This window comes from Neodiprion fabricii, chromosome 6, assembly GCF_021155785.1.
Source record: "Neodiprion fabricii isolate iyNeoFabr1 chromosome 6, iyNeoFabr1.1, whole genome shotgun sequence".
NCBI classification, from domain to species: Eukaryota; Metazoa; Arthropoda; class Insecta; order Hymenoptera; family Diprionidae; genus Neodiprion; species Neodiprion fabricii.
In genome coordinates, this window is record NC_060244.1 from 22,087,815 (window position 1) to 22,106,207 (window position 18,393).

General features: G+C 42.0%; 1 protein-coding gene across 3 annotated transcripts; it reads left to right on the top strand.

Moving 5' to 3' along the window:
- Positions 1-11,038: 11,038 nt before the first annotated feature.
- Positions 11,039-15,884, top strand: LOC124184331. 3 transcript variants are annotated; one of them, XR_006871171.1, is made up of 4 exons: positions 11,039-11,446; positions 11,535-11,897; positions 14,079-14,328; positions 15,517-15,884. XR_006871171.1 is itself a non-coding variant. In XM_046573911.1 (4 exons), the coding sequence occupies exons 2-4, from the start codon at positions 13,803-13,805 to the stop codon at positions 15,766-15,768; spliced, it is 597 nt and encodes a 198-aa protein (XP_046429867.1). In that variant the 5' UTR covers positions 12,985-13,239; positions 13,492-13,802; the 3' UTR covers positions 15,769-15,884. The 3 variants fall into 3 exon arrangements, 2 of the variants coding, with proteins under 2 accessions (XP_046429867.1, XP_046429866.1); XM_046573911.1 differs by lacking the exons at positions 11,039-11,446; positions 11,535-11,897 and adding exons at positions 12,985-13,239; positions 13,492-13,987 and having other exon boundaries at positions 14,079-14,238; XM_046573910.1 differs by lacking the exons at positions 11,039-11,446; positions 11,535-11,897 and adding an exon at positions 13,535-13,987.
- Positions 15,885-18,393: the final 2,509 nt, after the last annotated feature.

Genomic DNA, 18,393 nt, shown 5'->3' on the forward strand with positions numbered 1-18,393 from the left:
CAGCTGAGCCAATCGGGTTAATTAGTTTATTCCGCACAAATACCTTCGCCGACCGCAAGTTTCCCCTCGGCCGTCACGCCGTTCGATATAGGCCCCCGCTAATTTTCATCGCTCCGAAAACTTGCCGTCAACTATAGGTAGGTAGATGCGGTGCTTAGGCGTTGACGTCACGTACAAGCCGGGGGCTGAAAGACGACTTCGCCCTCTCCGCGACCTGTGTTACCGTCGGTTCGAGGCCGTCGTCAGACTTGTTCGGTCGTGAAACAAAGGGACAGGCAAACAACGACGATGACGGGGGCGGAGCTGCTCGGATCAAGTACGGGACGATTTCATTCCGACGGCAATAACACCCCCGTATTAGAGACACCTTGGGGTTATTGAAGGTGAACACTTTGCACTTTTTCTCTCGCCATTCTTTATTCCTTTTTTCCTTTTATTATTCTATTTTGCGTTGACCGTATAGGTTTGTGCTCGAGTGCAAGGTGTTCGAATCGTGGAGCACAACGAGGATGGTTAACAGCCAAGTCATTTTAACGATTGAAATCTACGGTTCTTGGAAATTGACTGTTTTTTTTTAACACCGAACGGAGATATACATTCGGAGCGTAGACATGATCAGCTAACAACTTCTTCGAGGAGTGGTTAGAAGTTAGTTGAAGCCTTCCCGACAACGCATTGATAAGTGCTTTTCGGCGGAAACCGGTTGGATTTTAATGAGATTCAATAAAGTTTGAAACTTGTATAAATTGAGTATTCAAATCTTGTCGACGAATTGCCATCGTGAATTGGCCAAATTATACGTGCAGAGTACCTTACGTATCATAACCTACGTATACTGTGTCAGGTATAAAATGGAGATCTTTAATTGTAAAGAACAATATTTCAGTTTCGGCAATTTACAGGTCACCGAAGGAAATTCGACCCCCTCACACCGTTTGAAATGGTCGTCAGACTTTTTACTTGGGTAGGTTATACGCTGTAGGTAATTTACCATGTACCTACATATATCCGGTGTATTAGAATTTTGATGACGAGCTTGGGGACGCGTCGCTTCGTCGGCGGCGTTATACTTTTCGCGAAATGGCTTTTACAGCTGATGGAAGAAAGAACGAATAAAACAAGATTAAAAAAAAAAAAAAGCTAAACAAAAACTGCGGCCAAAAAATTTTGATCCATGCATAAAATGGTGTGGAAAGTTTTACTTTCCGTAGATTTCGTTAGAATCTTGCAATATGTAGCATCGTGTAAAGAAATAATCCTAAGACCGGACAGATTACGCCAAGTCAGTCCGAGTTCCTCGTAAAATATTGACGTCTTTTTATTTCTTGTTAAGTCTCACCGTGCAAAGGAAAGAAACGCTCGAGATTCGAGATAGGTAAGACATTCGCAAAGTTTATGAGTTTATGACGGTAACGACAGTGGGAATAAGAGGCATCTTACTATCCAAGTGCCATCTCATATCTTTCTCATTTACACCTTGTTGTTTACAACTCGCTGCAGGCATTTACTACCTTCTTGTCTCGCGCGATCCTTACGAACTGCAGTACAATATGAAAAACGTTACGGAACGTTTTCCATAAAAACACTAGCGTATAAAACACGGAGGCTCAATGGTTAATATACGATTTGAAATTTATGGAACGGATATCCATCCCTCTTCGCGTTAAAATTTACCCAAATTCGTAATCGGGTATATACGTAACGCGTATTATTATCATGCAGGTACGTGCAGCAGTAACTATAAGCGTTACCGCAGTCTAATTGCATTAGTTGTAAGATGTTCTACAAATTGCACAAGAGACGGAAGCAAGGAGTTCGGGTATAATTGCACCAGTTAAGATGATATCGTACCCACCAAGAGACTGGCTTAACCCTCCCTTTCAGTACCAGTGTGGGTAGGTATATAAGCTCGCGAATTCGACTCGGCTTACAAGTTATCGTTCACCGGGGTTGAATTTAAATGGCTGATAAATTCGAATTAATTCCAAGCTCAGCGAGGTAGATTTATCAAAAACAACAAGGTATTACTCTCACTCTGCGCCGCGGAGAGATGGGGATATATCTACGTCCTCGCGTAGATCGAGGCAAAACTGAAATGTCAAAACCACCGATACAAAATTTATCCGTGTATCACGTATAACATGCACGGTTTAAAATCATGAAGGTAGAGCCGGGCGACTTATCTCGAACTTCACAGGCTGACAGTGATCCTGGAATAAGGAACCTGAGCTGCACAGCCGTCGTTTCCCCAGCTAGAATCGTGTTCCAAATTTTAACGAGCTAAATCTTGAGACGGATTATTCTCCGCAGCGGTATAAATTAAATGTTGTTTGATAAACGAAAACCGAGGGAATCACAGTGCAAAGGGAATAACGATCCATTCTCGTTGCTGTGGTTTCTTTTTCCTGCATGAGACGACGCGATCGACTCTCCGAGGAACTCATCAAATCACCGAGTTTCGAACTTGTTAGTCCCATGATGTATCGCAGCAAAGCCACGGCTGTCTCAAGTCCTGAACCACTGATGCATTATTGACTCGTATTTGGTACAAGGCCGCGATGGTATCGGGAAGCTCGTCTTCTCCTTGCCGTAATCTCAGCCAGCAGAGAAAGCTGCGAAAGCTCGCTGACTCTCCATCGCAATTCCCACCGGTGCCGTCTGAGCTTGTCAAAGCTTTATAACAGTCACGTTGCCTTTCCTGTCAGGGCTTACCAGCCGGATCTAGATCCGCGTCTCTGACACCTTTTAAAATTTGAAAAATTCATCCCTCCGCGGATGCACAAGCTTCTGGGACTAACAGGATTTCACACCTGTTTTACCGTCCTTTATATATGGACGGGTCTCTGCTTGAGTGGGAAGATACGCCTGATCTTCGATAGACGTAAGCTCGAAATTGAGGCTAGAGGAGGTAACTTGCCAAGTCGGTTCGCGCGTCGTCGCGTGTGTGGAACGATCGAGAAAAGGGAAAATGGATCGATGCGATAAGCGCAGTTTGCCAGCAAGTTTAACGAGGAAGAAAAAAGTACCGCTGAATCAGTGGGCGAATGTTTTCTAAAAGAGAAGATCCGCGGGAGCTTTTCTTCGGTATTCCACACAGCCCTGAGCAATGCCCGAGAATTAACCACAGCATTTACCCGGGGGGCGTTCAGTTCCCGACAGAAAGTCGAAGAGTAATCGAACTCCGAAAGCTCCGCTCCTCCTCCCTTACAAAATCCGACCCTGGTCCCTCTTCCGACATGCCTGACAAAACCAAACGAGTGCAAAGCCTGAAACCATGTCAGAAACTTTATTTCTTATTGTCTCATCGTCTTTTTTTTTTAATCTTCCCTCATCTTTCGTCCGATTTTGAACTACTTTGAAAGCGGTCGGATGATCGGAGTCGTGCGAGTGAATTTTTCCCAAGGGATACCGGCTACCTTTATCGATGTACCGTAATTCAAGGTTCAGACTTTCGATTTTACAGAGGAATTCCGTACGTTGTTCGAAAATTCGGCGGAGCTGTTTGCTCGGAGAAAATAAAACGAGATATATCAGACCTAGCTCGAAAAACTCTGAAACACTGCGCGAGACGATCAAAAAGCATTAATCGGACGTACAGTAATGTTCGTTAATGCATTGGGCTTTCGGCTAACTTGTCTTCGGTCCGAAACAAAATTCGAGCTCGATTCTATACGAATTATGTAACAATGACTGGCGACGCAGCCAACGGGAGAGATTGGGAGTCATTGTCACATAATTCGTATAGAATCGAGCTCGAATTTTGTTTCGGACCGAAGACAAGTTAGCCGGAAGCCCAAGGCATTGATAAACATTGCTGTGCGTACCTACCATTTTCCCACATCTATTGTCTCGCGATTCTTCCAGAAATATTTCGCAACAACGCAAATATTCTGAACTAATCCGAGTTGCAGTTTCAGGTCGCTGCCCGAAGTGCGAATCCATAACCGCATACCGTGAGAATACTTGAAAAAGATTTACTGAAAAACCCGGAATTGGCTTTTGAAATAGAAATAGTTTCGGAAAGTTACCGCACTGGGTAAAACTTTCGCATTCCTCACCGATTATTATATAATACCAGGTACACACGGATAGCTTTCCTGAACGCTTATGCAGATCGTAATTGCAACATGCCTTGCTGTACATGTAATTTAACCCTCAACCCTGCGCTTGGAAAATTCTCGAAACGTACCGCACGTGCTCTACGTGTTTACAGATACCTAATTATGCACGTACAGATATACGCAAGGTACCCTATTTTCTCGTTATATTCAACACGTTGCGTTAATTACCCGATTATGCACTCCACGCCCTGCAAAATTACTTCACCGAGGCAATTTTCAAAAGTGCCGCTTACACTAAAAAATACGTAACATCTCAGAAGGACAATCGGATTATAATCTACGTGGAGACGATTACACGAGATAAAAATAGTGAAAATTTAAAGATAAATTATTGAACTAATGCAGCTACGTTTTTTTTTTTTTTATTTCCATTTATCGTACGAAAAACGGATTTGTACGTGTACCCGTTGCGGAAAATTTCTAGTTGTATAATTGTATCGCCGGAGTGATTCAATCGGGCAAATTATTTGTGCGCAAACAATAATTACACCCTGCAACAGAGATGCGAAACAGGGGTGAGGGAATAATTGGCATACCCTAATTGGATGATTAATTTTGGAAAGGTAGCAAAACACAGTGTTCCAAACGCCCACCCACACACCGAAACCTGCGATAGAATACATACAATATGCGCAACAGTATAAAGTGAGATACGCGGGCGATCGAACTCGTTACACGAACTCTCGCAAGCACAAGCCCACGAGGTTTAATCCTCGGTGGGATTTATTGTGTAACATTTATCATGTGGAATATCTTTAGGGTTTTGAGCCGACCGCATCCATCAATTGATTTAATCCGATTATACGGCCAGGCATCGAATATTCGTCGTATTATCGATTGCGGGGATCGCGCGAAGCCACGTCGTCGGTCACGAGTTGGATTCGTCATCCCGTAGTCGAGACGCGTTATGGTGTCGTCAAAACGTAGCACCATGATCGTCCCATTCGACCTCGACCCCCGCGACACGACCAGAATTGCGACACTAATAACGAGGACAATACCCAGGGCGAAGACAATACCTGTTATTCGGTTAACATTGCCCGACGTACCTACGAGTTCGCAGGTTCACTGTCTGCCTACCTTATCCCTGTGTGAGCGTCTCCTCTTGTTCAATGGTTCACATATGCCTGAACCGGCATATCCTAGGCTCGCTCACGGACCGGCAATTCCTGGACAACGTCGATACTGGTCTAATGGAGCAAGTATATATACACATACTCGTCCGATACAGATTTCAGTGATGATGCCACCTAGTCTCGTGTCACTCGATTCCAATAACTAAGTGAGCTTTAGATCGTCGGTCCGATCCCCATCCGGGAAACAAATAATCCGTTCATTGATGTAAAAATTGAACTCTGATAAAGCGGAACAATTATTTAAATCGAACACCTTGACTGATTTTACAGTTGAATTTCATGCATTTACGACACTAACAATTCTATATTTCAATAACAGGTGTGATTGACATGATGTACGTACTAACAATAAAACTTTTGCCCATTATAGGTCTGTAAATATTAGTCTGTCTGAAGGAACTTTATGATGTGAATTTTAAGCACCGTGAAAGAGATATTACAAGAGTCTGGTATATTGGTCGACATTTTCATCATAAGAAAGTGAGATCTTTCTTTACGTAAAAAAATCTATAAACACCCGGGCATGTTGAGAATTCAAGTAACCGGCAACACTGGCTGATATATACCTGTAACAAGTAGCATTTTAAGTAGAGAGGACAAAACATGCCTACGTGATCCGAGTACGTTTTCCACGATGACATCTGGCTCTGCACGTTTCACCTTTCCCTGCGATCCTCGCCACATATTTTGATCGATTCTTTTCTTCAGTTTCTGCTCGTTTTTCCCTACAGGAACTCGACAATTTCGCCTGTGTGTTGTTTTTAACCCCTCGCAGATGCGGTACATAATTAGCTATTTTAACGGTATAAGTGCCCGTCATATACAACCTTGTAAAGTGTATGAGAAACTATTTCCCTCGCCGAAGCTTCGGTTTTATCGACGTTCACGGGATAGCATATATATATATATATATATATATATATGGATATTATGGCTAACGCAGATTCAATTAATTATTTAATTACACAGCTCTCTTGCATGTTGAAGCATGAAAAACGAAGGACACGAGCGCTAAAATCATTACATAACTCTAAACTCCGTGTCGTTACCTCGTTAATGTAAAATTGCAGCAAAGAAATTTCATAGCGGTAATTTATGGCCGTGCTCCTCGGGAGACGTAGGCAAGCTATCTATTCTCACCTGTCGTGCTTTATACATCGATCGTATAAATTTTTATCCCGAGTACCTGTACCATCGTGGTGACCCGCTTGTCAACGAGCCCCTTCAACGTACGCGGTTTATAATATCGAGGGAAAATCCGCACGTCGAGACGCGGCAGGGTAAGATTTCGAAGCGTAATAGAAAGCGGCTCCGAGATCCGTTGTTGATCCCTGTTTTCCCACTTTCATCAATTATGCAAATGGATCTGATAACCACACCGGCATTAATATTTTCACCCGTCCGGCCCGGGATATAACCTCGGTCTTGATCGATTGGTAAACTTAACCCCGCTTTCCGAATGTAATACGTACACAACTCACAATCAGCCAAGGAAATCTCGAAACGGAGATAAAAATATTATGTCGATAAGATTAATTACCTCCGCAAATTTCAACATCGAATAACGAGTGAAAATTGTACGATAACTGCAGGAATCTGAAGTCGGGTGAAAACTGTAAGCGGAGATTACGAGGCGACGTAAAAATCATGATCGAGTATTCTGTTTTTCACTTGACACAATTCTCGCCGCATGTGTTATATTCGGTCGTGATGTGAACCATAATGATGAAACTCAGATTGAGTTGTACTGTATGATTAATACAGTATGTGAAGTAAAAGCAGTGATAAAACGATCGTTCCTACGCAAAATTTGTTGCAAAAAACAAAAAAAAAAAAAAAAACGAACAGGAACAAGTCCCCACGTTTTCCAAGAACAATTTTCTTCACCCTGCAGCGAAACTGGATTGGACGTATACACGTACCGTGTACGAAAACATCAGGGATCCGAAAAGTGAGTGGAGTTTGAAAAAAGCCCGGCGCGTGCACGACAGGAGACGAAAAAAAACGATGTGGGCATAACGGAGATAATATTCATGCCTTACGTCGTCCCGCGGTGAATAAAATTTTTATTTTCGAATTATTTCCATCACCGCAAAAAATTTGACAGCCACAACCGTGCCGGGCACAAAGAGCTTTTACACTTTATTGCAAATGTCCATTTGCAGATGGCTGCAAAGAGTAATTCGTCAGAGTTGAAAATACGGTCGACTCCCTGAAATATGTACGCATAATATCGTTTTGTACATCTGCAAACGAACCCGGAAGTGGACAAGCCCACTTTCATGATTAATATAACAGATATACCTGGCCTATTTATCCTGGCGAAAACCTTTTGTCTCTACAACAGGCGGCGTTACACCTTTATACAAAGGTATCACGTAGGTATAGGAAAAATGCTTATCAGCAACGGACACATCGCGGCGGGTCCGCGTATACGTGCGAGAAATGAACCAACTGCAGAGATAACCTCGACGGCACGCGTTTTCCGAGACAAACGGTCGCCTTATTTCATACCTGTAATACCTTGTACAATTCTATATTTTATTTTTAAAACTCGCGCCACACATAACGCCTACCGTGAACAGTAACGAATCAGATGATAATGATGATAACAATAACAACTGCGATAACTGTAGTAACCCCACGAGTTGTTACATCTAATTTAAAAATTTAACCCCTCCAAACGTCGAGATAAATATCGAAGCACTTTTCGCTGGTAAAAGAGAGCTAAAATTTTGCTGGCTGTGTCAAAAACGTCCGTTTAAATTCGGTCTCGCCAGCTGGATGTACTCGGATATAAATGCCATCCGAAGCCGTATATACAACCAGCTCAGAGTGTGGTGTAATGCATTATGGAAGTACAAATAAGTTAGCGTAATACCGGGTTTTCGCGATTTAGCGACTCTGCAGACTTTTCGCGGTTGGTAAATAGCTGAGAAGGCGAGGCACGAGAATTGGCGTAGTTTTGCGATCCTGAGTTCAAGTCGGGTAGGGGAGGAGTACAGGGTTGGAGATTAGCATAATCCCATCGGGTTTACTTTGGCGGAACCGGGTCAGTGAAATAAGAAGTTGGAGATAGGTTGAGCCGCGCGTGGTCGAGTTATACGTGCAGGTATGCAGGTATGCGTAAGACTCGGTAGTTTTGCGGTCAATTTTATAAGAGGCATCCCCAAATTCAAGTTCCAATTTTTTTTCGATTTTCACGCACGCCGCCATAACGTTGGGGTCACTGGAGACTCCGCATCAAAAATCATTGCGTAGAAACGCAGATATCGATATAAATAACTTGATAACTTAACTGTTATATCTCAAGGCAAATTAGTTATCTTTGGCAAAGTGAAATTTTGAATATGACAAAAATAAAAATTCATCCAACAACAATATATTGGAAAATGGATCATTCCACTCAAAAAATCATAACTCACCGAATTTTGAATATTTTGAGCTGAAAATTGACTGGGTAATACTTGAGATGCGGATATTTAAGAAAATAACATATAGAAATATTGTGCGATGAAAAAATATATTTATTTGTGCGAGTAGAGGTTGAATTTCTGTAAAAAGAAAGTACCAACGATTTTCACGATAATTCATTATTTATCTTGGATCAAATCAGATGATTTTGGATGTTTTTCGTATGGAATTTACGACGAAGATGCGTTGGCGTCATTTTAACGCCGGTGTACAGCGTAAGGGTTAAATCGTACGATACATGCATATGTAAACTCTACCGCGAACGAAAATGATATTTCATTCTACCCTCGACAGGAGGATGCGAGCATTTCCCGAAGGTTATCGCCCGCGCGTATAACGGACACAGTGCTCGTTATCAATCTTGAATATTTCCCGGTATGCCCCGACGGTTCTGGCCCTTTTTATACAACCACGTCCTTAGCATATACGTCAATACATCCGCGTCGCGGTTTATTCGGAGACGAAAGCGTGTGTTCACGTTCCGCGAACGTGATGCTCCATAACGTCGTTGAGAATCGAGAAAAGATGTTGAGGTATGAAAAGTTGGAAAAGAAATAAGAAAACGTAAAGCAAGAATACGGGGAAATCTGGGAAACGCAGTGTAAAAAGGCTGCTTTTGCATCCCGTGCAGGATGAAACGTGGGGGGATTTTAATATAGGGAAAACATGAATAAAAAGAACGTCGCCGCAGCCGGTAGGTACTCGGGTAAATTCATAAGACTTTTCTCCCGCGTTAAATTCGTATAATTACCACGAGGCTGCCAGATGCCTATTAATGCAGGAACATTTCGCGTACCAAAGTGTAAGAAGAAATTAACACGGAATTGTTTCAACGCTGCAGCAGGAGTTGGGAGAAACGGGCATAGTTATTAAGCCTAATCCAACCCAACCTGGTGACTACGATTCCTCGATTCCTCTGTTGTACCGAGGAGAATTGCCGAGAAGTAAGAAGCGCGATGGAAAAGGAAGCGCGAATCGCTGCAGCTATCGAGGAAATTATACGGAGTTACACCGTCGAATTAAGCGCGAAATGTTCGGCGCTTGTATTTGGACGAAAACTGCGCAAGCTACACGAAAATTCGAGAAAATTTTATTGGAAACTTTTGTATACGCAAAGAGAACTCCTACAAGCTGTAAGCATGCAAAGTCGGAGGTAATTCGATCAGCCAATGCATTTTTGTCTCAGCCAAGTTGGGAACTCCTCGTCCATTACGACACTGAATAATTCGAGTTCGTTAGTCTGGAGGTGACGTTTCTGTTTTAAACTGGTGACTCCACCTCTCTGCGTAGCAAAATTTTTTTTAAGTGAGAATGAAAAGAAAAAACGGGAAAGAAAACGAGGAGTAGGAAGAGCATTGTGAAAAAATCAACAACAACAACAACTCAATTATGCAAATCCGATAAATTATGCAAAATACTTTATATCTACAAGGATTGACTTGGCAAGCGATGAAATATAAAGGCCCGAGAAAATATCGAACCTCGAGCCGGAGGCTGAAACTACCGCCTTGCCGGAGACGCATTTTAAGAACAGCTAATATTCACTCTTTATACGAGCATTCTGTCATTCTTTATGTACGATATGCTTTCACATCACGTAGAAATAACCTGGAGATAATGTAGCGTGGAAGTGCAGGCTGCACAGGTTATACGAACTGAAGTTATATGGCCAGTTATTAGACGGCAGGAGAGTCTGGGCTTGAACATCATGTTTTCAATGGTGCAGAGTAAATTGTGTTTAGAGTTTCAGCCCGCGGTACGCCTACTGTAGGAAATTTTCGATGGGTATAAAAAGTGTGCGGAATGCGGTTTAGACCCAGGATTAGGTGGGTGGATGTCTGACGAAAAGTTTTCCTCGACTCGATCTTTTATTCTATAAATTGGAAAAATTCAGACAATCCGTTATTCAGACGGGAACGTCGAAGAAAAATATATAAAACAAATTTAGAAGTCAACCCTGCGCATGTGGAATAGTGCGAGTGTATATATAAGGTATAGGTAACGCTCAACGTCAATAAAAGTATAAAACGAAGTGTTGAAGCGAATTCGCAGCTTGAAACTTTCTAGATTTCAGCGAAATCTTCCCTGAGCAGTCGCTGACTGGTGGAACTTTTCTGTTAAAAATGAATAACCTTTCGAAAAAAAAGAGTAAAAATAATCAAAAAAACAAAAAAAAAGAAAGAATACTTCGCCGTGTACGCAATTCCACGCGAATCGTTCCAGATGGATTTGTATTATATGTACGTGGAAATATATTGTAACTCGTGTGGCATTCCACGGAAATGAAACGAATTTCTAAAAGACTGAAGTTATCATTACTCGGTGCGCTGCAACTCGACCTGTAGGTATGGTATACCATATTTATGGAGTGCACGGTGTGTTTTTGATTCTTTGGTGTTTATATGCCGAGCGCAGGCGGAAAGCAGTTGAAACATTTGTAATTTTACGCTCAATATAGCAGAAAGTTTCCGGCATCATTCACAATAAGCGGGAGAATTCCTCTTGTTATTTCTACACTAAAAGGCTGAGAGAGAGATATTTTAGAATGAGAATCAAACGGGAACTTGGTTTGAAAGTTTCTCGCCCCGTTCCCGAGTGTTTTTCTGCAACCCATAAGAGAGAAAGAAGGACGTCACTTTCTCAGAGCCACTCTCATTCCATAACACGAGAGTTTTTGCGGAATTTACGACCCCGGCTAACTCCGCTGGAAATAAAGTATACGTTTATATATATATATATATGTGTGTGTGTATATATATTTACGATATTTTATTTTTAATCTCATCGAGTTATTCTTTCCCAGGAACCGAACCTAAAGTCTTGACTCGATATGCCATGTAACGTTTTTCTGGAGTAAAAAAGCAATCTCAGGCAAAAAGTTTGAGCTTCTTTGTTGTACCTAAGCTCTACCCGGCACTTGCCACTTAAGGACACGCCACAAAAGTTATGAGAAAGTATCGAGTCAGGGGAGAAAAGTACCGACAGCAATCATCTCCGGATTGTCCGGTCCGCACAAGGGTAGGAAGCGAGTCTGCAGGCGAAAGGAGGGGGAGGAACCGGCGTCGGATGAAATTGAACGAAACGTTGCGGTAAATGGAAAGAGGAGGAAAAGGAGTGGGAAACATTACGGGACGACGGCGAAACTCCGACGGAAATATAACGTCAAGTAAGCAAATAAGCCCGCAACACGTGTGACGTGAATTCAAAAGTTCAAAGATCCGCGTTATCTCCGCGAGCCGTTATTCCGACGACCCGTCAGTCTATACAGCAGCACCCACCTTATATACCGGTTCAACCCTCTTGGCGCAGCATATTTTCCCCCCTTTTAGTTGTCCCGGTCGGCTCTCACCTCGGAAATCTTCAAGAATCATAAAACCTTATCTTTCACCCGTCCGGTGCCCGGCGGTCCGTCGGTCGTTCCACCTTCTCATCCCGAACATCAACCCCAAGATCTAATATTCCTGTCATTTACCTCCGCAAAGGAAAACCTCGAGATCTTGATTTTTTTTCACCATGCACGAAACTCGCCTAGCCCCGAATTTCATCCAACCGGCACCTCTTCGCGGAACGGAAATCAATTTTCCCCTGTTTTGACAGATCCTATTTAGCATGGGATAAAGCGGATAAAGAGAGCGAAGTCCTCGTTCATTGCAAGGTTCCAAACTCAAAGCTATTCAGGACCGAATTCAATATTTTCTCCAGGATGGGACCTGCCGGTATAAAGGAACTCTTTTTATTCTGATTGGCTGATTTTTGCGCCGCAGCTGAGAGCCAGGATCAGGAGATTTCGGAGGTACCTGATTGTGCAAAACAAACGTCGAGTCGCAAACTTTGCAGGGAAAACTCAACTCGCTCTTTATTCTTATCTCCGACGACAGCCGGGAGGACGATCATCGAGATAAACGATAAGACCGCGTGTCGGTGAGATCAAGCCGTGAAGCATTGAGAAAAGAATTATATATGCGCCGTGGTTACCACTTGGCTTGCTCGTGATAATTCACCAGACTTAAACCTCCGCAGATTAGCGTTCCCGAGATACGAATTAATTTACAGATTATTTAAAGTCCGAAGAGATAAGATTCGGATTTGAAAAATGTATATCTATCGTGTATATATAATATCCGTACAACTCGCAGTTCACTGAATAGATCATCTTTGAGCCCTGTTTCTCATCCTCGGATAAATGGGACTCGGTATAGCGAACCCGGTGAACTCGGGCAGCGTAAATTCACCTGGGAAATATATTTCATCCTTTGTTTTTATGATCTTGCAAACTGTGGAATGTATATATCTGAAAATATCGAATAACTGACGAGTATTACTCTCGACTCCTACACGCGAATTGAACTAACAAACGTGCAGCTCCATAGATACGTGGTGCACGGAGACGTATGCAAGCGTCTCATCGATCCTCAGCTTCCAGGATCCAGTAGGTACAGTTCGGAATCCAGTCTGAAGGCTAAAGATAAACTTTTCGCAGTATTTTATTGGCCAGTTGACTAACCCCGGTGAGCGTAATTTATGTTTAGAATATGCTAAAACTCTGCTCTCGTAAATATGAAACAAACGCAACGCTATTCCTGATAACAAATATTCTACTAGCGAATAAATTACGAACAAATATAAAAGTTTGTCACTGTTACTTTCGGTTCGGAGCAAAGCGAATTCGAGCAAACATTTGACTTTAATATCTCGAAAATAAACATCTTCTACCCTTGTTCACAACACAAACATCAAATAATTTCTAAAGAATTTCACAGTGGCTGAAAGTCGCAGACAATGCTTGGAGGTCGCATTACGAAAGTAGGTGTACAATTTTACGATTGCAACTGCAAGATCGCTCGCCAAAAAGTAAATCTAGGCCAATGATCACATTGCAAGAATGATAATTAGGAACAAAGAAGGCTGGACGGTGCAGTAGACGGTTCTAAATCACATCGATAAAATAAAAATTGATGACACTGTAATCTTCGATAGTAACAGACAAGACATTCACCAGAGCTGCAAGGTAAATTTTCAAGCTCTCATTCCGACCAGTTTGTGACGCGTTAGTCTTGAATACTCGTTAGCAATGCGGGCTATCAGAAAATTCGCGCTCTTATTCGTTCTCATGGCGCAAACTGTTCACGGACAGTTCACGCCAATTCTAACCGATCCAACCGCCTACACCACGGCAGTGATCGACGCGCTTTGGGTGAAGATTAGGAATCATGGATTATCGAATCTCCCCGTCCTCGACTCTACGGTGAATTACAAGTGGGTGACTCCTAAGTTGAATTTGAATAAAACACTGGATGGCAAAAAGAAGTTACGGCGATGCGTCTAATCTCTGTAATTTTATCGACAGTGTGACAGACCTTGGTGTCGAACTGATTGGCCCGGTATCATTCGAGGATGGGTTCGTACAAGATGTCGACTTGGTTTACGGCAGCCCTCAACACTTTACCTCCACAACGGGGACAACTTCAGGCACAGTGAACGGACGCATATTATTCGAAAACATTACGGTATACCTGGATTTGCGTGCAGATCTTTCCCAAGGGATGAAAATCGGGACTATCGTCGCGAAGCCCGAAACTTTCGCGTTCCAGCTGACAGTGGGTGGCTTGATTATTTACACTACAAAATCCCCTGCGTTAGACGTCACGAGCTCAATGAATGATCGATATATAATTTTTAATTTTTCTTTTTTTTTCAAGTTTTTTCCCTAGCGACAATTGATGAGCAGTTTTACGAAGCGAGATTTAATTTTTTATTGAACATTGTAGCTCGTGACAAGGACGCATCGATTCAGCACTGTGAAATTCCTACCCTATTGTTTCCGCTGATACAGCCATTCGTTTAAAGTGTACAGTTGTATGAAAACGAATACGTGATGAAGCAGAGCTTTAAATGGTATCACTGAAACTATTCAAGTTACATTCAACTATAAAAATTTCCCTGATGGAGGAGAAAATGTTGAAACACTGAAATTCAATTGTAAACGCCTCATTATTTTAACTGCATCATAGAAATCTCATTATTCTACTATTTTTCACCGGAAAATTTATATTGCGTTACTGACTTTAAAGAGTAAAAGCTAATTTTATTCGTAATTCAATTCTCCGCAGAACATCCGAGTCAAATTATAATTAGCGATAACTTATTTCGTATTGAATCACAAGTTTAATATCTATAAATTATTACGATTATACATATATCGGATTTTTTCTTGTGAACTGACTAGTTACAAAAAAAAAATCTGTCTCAGACAATTTGTAGGGAATTCATTAACGAATAAAATGAGCTGTTTCCCAATAGAATCAAACGAATTATACGGATTCTTCATTGAAAAAATAATGAAATAATGCGATTACTCTGACGGTGTTAATAACAAGTTGTTTATAATTGTAATTCAGTAGGTATTGAAATGTTTTAATCAGGATCACAGAAACTTCTTTGAATCAGATTCAACTTCATCAGCTTTAATTGCCCTGTTTAACTTGCGTTCTGTTTTGTTTTTGATCCGATACATTTTTGACCTAAATATATACGCCCCGTACATCCTCAAATTTATCGAGCTAATGAATCCGCATTCGCATCGTATTCTCATCACTGTTAGGCTGGTAAAATATAAATTAAAATTGACAAAAACAAAACTGCGGAGACACCTCTAAAATTGTCACCAATCCCAGGATTTTCTACGTTGAGCAATATACTTTATTGGTGGATTATTTCCTGTATAGAGATTCAGCTACTGCAATGTTTCTCAAAATTTTAACGATTTTCTTTACATGTTTTTTCAGATCTCAAAACCACACAATGAGAATAATATTACTTCAACCGTGTCATTTTTGTTGTTAAGTAATATCGAATGGGATATAGTTCCGGATGACCTGATAATGAGGTTAATACGAAGAAGGTTTGCCATGCAAAGTGCGATGCAGCCACAAGTGGTGAATTTACTTCTTCCAACGGCTTACCAATGGGAGCCCATACTTTTAAAATTTGTCGAAGAAATTGTTCAGACGATGGAGTTTCCACAGTTAGATTTTTAGCCTTTCATCAAGCTCTGTGTCATAAGTAAGAAAGGAAAAATCATTCCTAACCGATACTGGATATCACGGCTGAGCTTTTCTGTATAAAATGTATACCATAATAAGACTCCACTTCAGATGTTTATTTATTGAAATAACTCCCTCCCCTTGACGTCTATCATTGGCAATATTTGAGGAAGAAAAATGCCGCGCAGGTAAAGCTAAGGAATTTTAAACAGACGAATTGCATGAACAAGCCGGGAAAAAAAGGAAATTGAAAACTCGTCTATATGGCCTGCATGTATATTCTAGCGTCGAGAAAATGTGAGAATTGTAAACTTACATCGCGGTGACGCTTTCGCATTATGGAGCTGAAAGTTAAACGTCACAACCGCAGTAAAAAATCTGCTTATACGGTACATTGGCTCTCTATTGAATCGAACAAATTAAAGAAAATTATAATGACCATTCCCATAGAAAAATCCCCTTCCGTTCGTTGTATTAACATATACCGAGAAAATAACCCACAAAAAACTTTAGTAACGATAAAAAAGAAAACGAAGTTTGCCAAAAAATTTCCGCGAAAAATGATAAAATCGGCGATTCTGTTCCCGTTTCTGAACTCTTGGCAAAAGTTCCGCGTCGTTACATTCCGTGGGCACAAAAATTTTAGGCTAGGCTTTGAGCAGGGGACGCAAAAGGCGAGACAAACAATTCCATTTGTCACTGGCTGACCCTTCGATGCGAAGTGCCTATGAATATACATCGCTAACTAAAACGCGTTATCAAAAACGAATGTGCAACTTTTTTACCTCTCTAAAAAATTTCCGACTAAAAAAACCATGCTGTGGATTTTGGCTGTTCTATACCCGGCCGGAACAAATCAGCGAGAAGTCGATTTCAAAGGAGTGAAAATCCATTGCCATCAGGCAAAATGAGAGCCAACGCGAAGGAGCGCGGGATAAGAAACCAAAGTCGGACGGTAGTGAAAAGTGAAGGAAAGTGGACTTGAACGTAGATGAAAGAACGAGTGGATGAGATTGCTGACAAAAGACCAGGCACGTTGGCTTTCGTTTTATTTTATTTTATTTTCTTTCGTTTCTTCTATTCGCCCCCTCACTTTCTTTCTTATTTGCCGTCTTGTTACTCGCGAAATTTTCCAGCGATTTGAAATACCGATGGATTCAAGCACGCGTAAACTGAGTTCTATTTTCTAATCAACAGAACCCGAGGAACGAATCACGCTACATTATTATGTCATGGCAGAATTTACCCAACGTTGAATGCACCTCGAAAGCTCGATCCGTTGATCGAAGAACAATCGAGCGCCGCGGCGCTGTCGAAAAGTTTTCTCTGGCATACAGGTGCTGAAATAAAACGTCCAAGCCGGAAACAGTTTTCGAGAGAGTCCGGGCGAAACTGCAACCTGCCATCCGCGACGTATAAACACGTCCAGATACGTAACAACAGTAATCAGGTTAGTCGATGCCATGGTAGAAAAGCACAACACGGGGTTTCCTCTCGGCATACTCGGCTGCCACACCGAGCATGGCTGGCGGCGGGAATCGGGAGGAAGAGTATGCCTTTGTGCTGACTTCCGTTTCCGCATGGCACTGCTAGACGGGGAGCAAAATAGGAGCAAACGGGCTGCGAAATAAAGCCAGTATGTCCGCAGCTGCACGCTATTTTATTCACATTCAATCACGCCTGCTTGCCTGCCTGCTTTCCTGGCCCGTCAGGCGAGTAAAGCAGCAACAAAATTCACCCCCTCCACGGCATGGTCGCCGAGTTAAAAGGATCCTAATGTTCTAAAATCCACGGCACGTTAGCGAACGGAAAATGCCACTCTCAAATCTTTCTTCTCGAAGACATGGCGGACAGACGTTCCGCGCTTTGAATCGTTTGCAGACAAGGTCGCGAAATATCAGGCATTTATTTATTACAGCGAAGAGCAGCGTTGCGCAGGAATTTTTTCAGATATTTCACGGAGCTTTTCAGTGCCTGGATGACATTCTCGAATTGCGAATATCATGCTTTTCTAAACGGCGAGGCAGATATGAGATCGATTTTCGTTCTCGCGGTTCACCGTGATTTATAAAGAATAGATTGCGGCTGACTCAAAATATTCATCGAAACGGAGGAAAAAGTTACTTCTCTTAAGGGGAGTATGAAATATAGCATTCTGTCCAAACATGGCGGTTCAAGCTCCGAATGCGGCATATTTTTATTATAATCCTGCAAGTTTGTCGCGACTCCTCGGAATAAGATAAACGCGTGTCGTGCAACCCGGAAACACAATGATGCGGCAATCGCAATATCATTTCATTTCGCAGGAAAGTAACCGTGTATCGAAAATTCTACCAACGTGACGTCCTAAATCTTACTTCCACGTTTGTTGAGAGACGAGACTCGGTACGTCACGGTTTTCGAGGTATGAATTTTGCACGTTGCAATCAGTATACGAAGCCGTCTTTCAGGGTTACACAAAATTACAGAACGTGTTCAAGTTACATAATATATCTGAACAGCGAGTCCCTGACGTGGCGTAGAATAATAACAGGTAAGTCAACCACTCAACGCGTAGACTTCCCACCCTCGTCGCGTCAAAGGGCTTGATGATTATCAGCTGGTAGTTGATTCTCCGTC